The sequence below is a fragment of the Pelophylax lessonae genome (genome assembly GCF_965119305.1).
Source record: "Pelophylax lessonae genome assembly, chromosome: 2".
Taxonomy (NCBI): Eukaryota; Metazoa; Chordata; class Amphibia; order Anura; family Ranidae; genus Pelophylax; species Pelophylax lessonae.
Window position 1 is genome coordinate 728,312,872 of NC_138769.1, and position 8,120 is coordinate 728,320,991.

General features: G+C 44.8%; 1 protein-coding gene across 1 annotated transcript; it reads left to right on the forward strand.

Annotated features, from left to right (window-relative positions):
• Window positions 1-1,246: 1,246 nt before the first annotated feature.
• LOC309548315 (olfactory receptor 12D1-like) lies at window positions 1,247-2,191 on the forward strand (the record flags this gene model as incomplete). The annotated part of the gene is made up of 1 exon (XM_082248254.1): window positions 1,247-2,191. The coding sequence occupies one exon, from the start codon at window positions 1,247-1,249 to the stop codon at window positions 2,189-2,191; it is 945 nt and encodes a 314-aa protein (XP_082104380.1).
• Between the last annotated feature and the right edge of the window lie 5,929 nt (window positions 2,192-8,120).

Sequence of the window (8,120 nt, forward strand, 5' to 3'; positions counted from 1 at the left end):
CGTAGAGAGTGCATGAGGACAAGAGGGCATACAATGCGATTAGAGGAGAAGCGTTTTAACCTCAGGCAACGTGGGGGGTTCTTTACTGTTAGGGCTACAAGATTGTGGAATTCTCTACCACAAGGGGTGGTTTCTGCGGGTAGTATGGTGGCTTTCAAAAGACTCTTAGACGTACATCTCAAGGATCAGAACATTCAGGGGTATGTGAGATGATTACAGCCACACACACCTACACAGGTTGAACTGGATGGACTATTGTCTTTATTCAACCTCACCTACTATGTAACTATGTAACCTACTATGTAACTATGTGTGACGGTGTTCACCGTCACTGAAATTTAAGGACAGATGGGTGATGGTTTGGACTACTACAAAGGGGACAGTCATATTCAGGAATAATGTCTCCCTTGTAATATGAAGATTTTTATTCCCTGTATAGTATGAGGTCTCCGACCAGGAAGTACCACTCCTAATATGGTCATTCCAGGAAGTTCAATGTGGAGACGGGCTGTCTAAACAATGTTGCTTTTGGTCTGAGGTGGCTTTCCATTCACCTATTGTCAGGTGTGTTAATGACCTCACCTGTTGTCTGCTAAGGGATGTATTGACACTCAGAGTAATGTGTATTGAGGGCTCGTTAGGGAACCATTGTTCTGTGTCTGACTATTGTGTACATTGATTGCCCCCTGGGGCTTCTGTCTCCTTGCACATGGCCGTCCTTCTGGTCAAGCTATCTGACCAATCACTACTGACTCATTTTCAAGCCCTCATTTGCATGGCTGGAGAGGACCTTATGGGGAACGGCAGGTACTGTGCAATTGACCAATGGGAAAGCGGTTGTTGGGGGAAGGATGTTCCAAATTCTGTATAAAAGTGTGCTGTGTTCTTCCAATAAATGGTCTTCCTGTTTGAACTTACATACAGCCTGCCTGGTGTGTGTTCTAATAGTTTCCGGACGGCACATAGCTGTAGTTCGGATCCCGGATCCTTGGTTGACCGAACCTTCAGACGTTGCGATCTGCAAGCTGACTCACTAGAAACAGAGGAGTGTTGGGAGAGCGGACAGAGCGAGCAAGGGTCTCGTCTCACTATGTAACTATGTAAATAAGAGACAGATAACTGTTCCATTTTTATGACCCTATATATATATTGTGTGGTTTAATGTCACTTGTCCCTCTTGTTTCAGCTGTCCCTTTGGAGATTCAAGTGTCCTGGTTGAGTGGCTTCATGTGATTATTTATGGAAAATGAGTCAGATGTCACCAGATTCACTAAACTGGACCCTCATAGATGGATTTCTCCTCTTGGGGCTGACAGAGGAGCCATCACTGCAGAGGATCCTTTTCCTAATATTCCTGATAACATACGCATTGAACCTTATAGGAAATGCCTTCATTATACTCATTGTTATTCTAGAACAAACTCTGCGCACCCCAATGTACTTCTTTCTGGGTAACTTGTCCTTCTTTGATATCTGCTTCTCCTCCGTCACTGTCCCCAAGATGCTCCAGAATTTGTTGACCCAGCAGAAGGTGATTTCCGTGACGGCCTGTCTGGCTCAGATGCATTTCTTCCACTTTCTGGGCAGCTCTGAAGTTCTTCTTCTGACGGCCATGTCCTATGACCGCTATGTGGCCATCTGCAAGCCTCTGCATTACTGTGGGATAATGAACAGAAGGATGTGCGTCTTGTTAGCCCTTGGCTCCTGGATGATTGGCTTCCTACACTCATTAATGCATACGCTGTTCACAGCTCAGCTTCCGTTCTGTGGTCCTAATAGAGTCAATCACTTTTTCTGTGACATCAAACCATTGCTGAAACTGGCATGCGCCGACACCACACTCAATGCCTACTTACTAGCGATGGTGACGGGATCCTTAGTCATGATGTCCTTCTTCCTGACTCTCCTGTCCTATATGTTCATCAGTTCTGCCCTCCTTCAGATCAGCTCCTCAACGGGAAGACTCAGGGCCTTCTCCACCTGCGCATCGCATCTGGCGGTGGTTGTTTTGTTGTATGGCACGGCAATATTCACCTATGTGCGTCCAATCACAGAGGAGTCTCTACAAGTTGATCGCGTTGCCGCAATATTTTTTACGGTGGTGACGCCAATGCTAAACCCTTTTATTTATACTCTGAGGAATCAGGATGTGCAGAATGCCACCAAAAGACTCTTCAGGTGCTCTATGTAAGATTGAGATGACTACTCCATGTCTGGATGATGAGGAACAACTCTCTCACTCCCAATAAATCATAACAAGATTTTTTTTGTCCACAAATTTTAACAATCATGTTAAAAGGTTGAAATATCAAATGTGTATCAGCGCTGCTCTTCCTACATACATTTATTGTTAATTCCCAATCCTAGGCTGCTGCTGATATAAAGTGGGTACGGAAAGTATTCAGACCCCCTTACATTTTTCACTCTTTGTTATATTGCAGCCATTTGCTAAAATCATTTAAGTTCATTCTTCTTCCTCATGAATGTACACATAGCACCCCATACTGACAGAAAAACACAGAATTGTTGACATTGTTGCAGATTTATTCAAAAAGAAAAACTGAAATATCACATGGTCCTAAGTATTCAGACCCTTTGCTGTGACACTCATATATTTAACTCAGGTGCTTTCCCTTTCTTCTGATCATCCTTGAGATGGTTCTACACCTTCATTTGAGTCCAGCTGTGTTTGATTATACTGATTGGACTTGATTAGGAAAGCCACACACCTGTCTATATAAGACCTTCCAGATCACAATGCATGTCAGAGCAAATGAGAATCATGAGGTCAAAGGAACTGCCTGAAGAGCTCAGAGACAGAATTGTGGCAAGGCACAGATCTGGCCAAGGTTACAAAAAGATTTCTGCTGCACTTAAGGTTCCTAAGAGCACAGTGGCCTCCATAATCCTCGAATGGAAGACGTTTGGGACGACCAGAACCCTTCCTAGAGTTGGCAGTCCGGCCAAACTGAGCTATCGGGGGAGAAGAGCCTTGGTGAGAGAGGTAAAGAAGAACCCAAAGATCACTGTGGCTGAGCTCCAGAGATGCAGTCAGGAGATGGGAGAAAGTTGTAGAAAGTCAACCATCACTGCAGCCCTCCACCAGTCGGGGCTTTATGGCAGAGTGGCCCGACGGAAGCCTCTCCTCAGTGTAAGACACATGAAAGCCTGCATGGAGTTTGCTAAAAAACACCTGAAGGACTCCAAGATGGTGAGAAATAAGATTCTCTGGTCTGATGAGACCAAAATAGAACTTTTTGGCCTTAATTCTAAGCGGTATGTGTGGAGAAAACCAGGCACTGCTCATCACCTGTCCAATACAGTCCCAACAGTGAAGCATGGTGGTGGCAGCATCATGCTGTGGGGGTGTTTTTCAGCTGCAGGGACAGGACGACTGTTTGCAATCAAGGGAAAGATGAATGCGGCCAAGTACAGGGATATCCTGGACAAAAACCTTCTCCAGAGTGCTCTGGACCTCAGACTGGGCCGAAGGTTTACCTTCCAACAAGACAATGACCCTAAGCACACAGCTAAAATAACGAAGGAGTGGCTTCACAACAACTCCGTGACTGTTCTTGAATGGCCCAGCCAGAGCCCTGACTTAAACCCAATTGAGCATCTCTGGAGAGACCTAAAAATGGCTGTCCACCAACGTTTACCTTCCAACCTGACAGAACTGGAGAGGATCTGCAAGGAGGAATGGCAGAGGATCCCCAAATCCAGGTGTGAAAGACTTGTTGCATCTTTCCCAAAAAGACTCCTGGCTGTATTAGATCAAAAGGGGGCTTCTACTAAATACTGAGCAAAGGGTCTGAATACTTAGGACCATGTGATATTTCAGTTTTTCTTTTTTAATAAATCTGCAACAATGTCAACAATTCTGTGTTTTTCTGTCAGTATGGGGTGCTATGTGTACATTCATGAGGAAGAAGAATGAACCTAAATGATTTTAGCAAATGGCTGCAATATAACAAAGAGTGAAAAATTTAAGGGGGTCTGAATACTTTCCGTACCCACTGTAAGGCAATGTAAACCTTGACTAAATTAATAATGTAGGTTTCAGCGATGCTCTAGGTAACAAGTGAATATAAAGTGTTAAATTTTTGTAGCACTACTCCCAAGGGAGCTGCTCAGTGTGGGTCCCCCTGGGTTTCCGCTAGCAACAACTACCTTTAAGCATGTTTTTTAAGTGTGAGCACCTTAGACAAGAACCAGGCCAGTTTCTTTGGTTTTTAGGGTTTAATGGAGAACTTGGATGGGAGAAGGGATGAGTGGGATTCTCAAACAACTGAACTATGCACAATTAGGCAGGGACACTGAAAAATACTGCTTGACGCTGATTAACACTTCACTGACGCTGGTTAAAACCACTTAAGCCCCAGCCCTATTTCGGACACTTTTTGTTCACAAGTTAAAATCAGTATTTTTTTCCTAGAAAACTACTTAGAACCCCCAGACATTATGTATATTTTTTTAGCAAAGACTCTGGAGAATAAAATGTCGGTCATTGCAATATTTTTTGTCACGCGGTATTTGCGCAGCGGTCTTTAAAACGCAATTTTTTTGGAAAAATTACAAAAAAATTTAATTTCACTGCATTTAAAAAATACTAAACAGTAAAGTTAGAACATTTTTTTTTGTATATTGTGAAGGATGATGTCACGCCGAGTAAACAGATACCCAACATGTTATGGTTTAAAATTGCGCACACCCGTGGGATGGCGACAAACTACGGTCAATAGAAATCTCAATAGGCGACGCTTTAATTTTTTTAACGGTTACCAGTTTAGAGTTAGAGTGTAGCTCTTTTTTTAAATTATTGCTCACGCTCTGGCGATCGCGGCGATACCTCACATGTGTGGTTTGAACAGCGATTCATTCGCGGCTCGACTTCCGTATATGTTTTTTTTGTGCGCAAGCTAACGGTGACGGGGGCCCCTAAAATTTATTTTTATTTTTTTTCCTATTTGTTTTTTTTTTTTTTAACTTTATTATAGGTTTTTTTAAAAAAAAAATCTGATCGCTTTTATTGCTGTCACAAGCAATGTAAACATCCCTTGTGACACCAATATGCAGTGACAGGTACCCTTTATGGAGGGATCGAGGGTCTAAAAGACCCCAAACCCCTCCACTACACTTCCATGTATGCAAAACTCAGAAAACGGCATTTTTGCATACAGCCGTTTTTTAAATTTGCCGCCTTTTGCAGCAGAGTAACCCGGAAGTGATATCATGGACGCCGCCTCCGGGTTACGTCATCGGAGCCCTGATCGAAGCCGCTTCCGGCTTTGATCGGGACTCCATCCAGCCGACGGACGCGCCGGCTGGGTGCTCGGGTCTCCCAGTGGGGCGGGAGGCCCGGGTGAAGTCACGGAAGGCGGCGGGAGGGGGGGACGTCCCCTCCCGCTCACCCGGGTAACGATCGAGCGGGTCCGGAGCCGCATCGGTCGTTACCGACGGAAAGCCGACCGTTGGCTGTAAACCACGGTACCGGGATGATGCCTCTAGCTAGAGGCATCATCCCGGTATAATCCCGCAAAGTCTGCAGACGTGTATATATATGTCAGTTTGCGGTAAGTGGTTAACGCTTCACTGACACTGGTTAACACTGACTGATGCTGGCCTCGGCTAGGCCAGTTACTAGAACTTCACCTCTGACTGTGGAAAAGTCCCTTTGAGCTCCCCAAAGTACTCCTTCCTGAAGTAGCTGACTTTAATGCAAACTGTATTGCTGAACACTTCAGGGCCCTTCCTGGTGCCCTCTTTTCTCCCCAAACTTCAGGGCTTTACTACTTGGCACCCCCTTTACTGTGCACTCCTGGTTAGCTGGCTCCTGGATCCCCTTTGACCTCTCTGGAGTGGTCCCCTCTCTTAGGCAGACCCCTGGGCAGATCTTGAGTACTCACGACACTGTTTTTCCTGAAGCTCTCTGCCCAGCAGCTCCACTCGGTCAGCAACTCTGGATCCCTTGCAGCCCAGCTCAACCTTCGGTCCCTAGGCCGACTGCCTGGACCACCTTCACACTTCTACAGGAAGAGAGATAGATGTCACCTCATCCTTGAACTGATGCTCCCGCCAAAATACACCCTGTCACATGCTCCCTTCTTATTTATGTGTAATCCCAGGATGCATTGCAGGAATGCCTTCCCACTGGAACTGACATAAAACAGTGTGTGCCACTGGCTGGGTTTCCTCCACTGTCCAACAAGCTCCCTCATTGGCTGCAGTGGGGACACTCCCTCAGACCCAGTGAATCACACCTGGAAACATGTGACAGGCTAAACTAATAGATCAGGCCCTCCTGATAAGCAGACAGGGCCACAAATATGCTTTTTCCTAGCACCTACATAGGAGGGTGCTACATCTGCTACGTCTCAGCGTGCGTTCACCACTAAACTGGAATGGCGTCGGTGCTTTCCACCGACCAAAAGTGACGTATGACGCTAGATTCCTTCTTGACGCGTTTCGCCCCTCCTCCTGGGCGTCATCTGAAGCTTATAATAATAAGCCTAATATAATTGGTTTGCGCAAAAGTTATAGCGTTTACAAAGTACAGGATAGACACAAACAAACCATAAATATGCATCAACAATTCATGATGATAGTAAATATAATAAAAATAAATAGGATTGTCCTTATGCTTGATCAAAAAAAGTCCTTGTGAAATAAAGTGCTTGTGCTATTAAATAAATATGCTGATGATCAAATACATGAATAAATGAATGAATAAATAGTTCTTGTGAAATAAATAAAGTGCTCGTGCTTTGATTTTGATTTGTGCAGATCACTCTGTGCTCCCCTCTTGTGTCCCCACTTACCGGACGAATGGGGAAATGAAGTATGTATTGCCTTTCAATATACAGAGTCTTGCTTTGCCACTTGCTTATTCCTGGAATGGAAGGTTCTCCCAGTAGACTCTCCAGTGCCAAAATGCATATAATCAAAAAAGAGCCTCCATAGTGTAAAATCGTTTGTTTATTTTAATACAAAACAAATTATTCCACTTACATATAGATAATGATATTCTGCTGGCCGTTTGTGGGAGAGCGCTATCTCAGCGCGCGTTCACCACTAAACCGGAATGGCGTCGGTGCGTTCCACCGTCCAAAAGTGACGTATGACGCTAGATTCCTGCTTGACGCGTTTCGCCCCTCCTCCTGGGCGTCATCTGAAGCTTATAATAATAAGCCAAATATAATTGGTTTGCGCAAAAGTTATAGCGTTTACAAACTACAGGATAGATTTATGGACTTTTTTTTTTTTTTTATTAGTAATGGCGGCGATGAGAGATTTTTAATCGGGACTGCGACATTGCGGTGGACAAATCTTACACTAAGTGACACTTTTTGGGGACCAGTGACACCAATAGAGTGATCAGTGCTAAATAATATGCACTGTTACTGTATAAATGACACTGGCAGGGGTTAACAATGGGGATGCTCAAGGGGTTAAATGTGTTCCCTATATGTGCTTACTAACTGTTCTACAAATAATTGGCCAGTAACTGTTGTCACTGTGTGTAGCGCAGTTAAAGCAGCAAAAGATATACCTCTATTGTCAGCCATTGCAATAACAATGACATGGGCCTTTCATTTACCTCGGTCCATGATAAGGACCACCTGGAATTTCTGGATTTGGATCTGTACCATGAAAATGGTCAGATCTATTTGAGAAACTATTACAAACCTACTTCTGGGAAGGAACTCCTTTCTCCATTATAATAGCTGTCACCATCCGCGCTGGCTAAATAATATACCCAATATACCCCCTCATTAAAATTCTTCTCCATTAGCGGAATGTATAAGTGCAAAAAACCTCTGTTCCTCACTTGTAGTTTCGTTCAACATTGACAAAACGAGTTTTCCGTCAAGGGTAAAATTTACCCCATTAACCACTTACCGCAAAGTGACGTAGGGGTACGTAGGCAGACTTGGCGGGGTTATTCCGGGATGATGCCTCTAGCTAGAGGCATCACCCCAGTACTGTTGTTTAGAGCTGGCGGTCGGCTTTCTGGCGGTAACAACCGATGCGACTCGGGAGCCGCTCTGTCGTTACTCCGGCGAGCAGGAGGGGATGTCCCCGCCGCCTCCCGCGGCTTTGCCCGAGTCTCCCGTCCCACC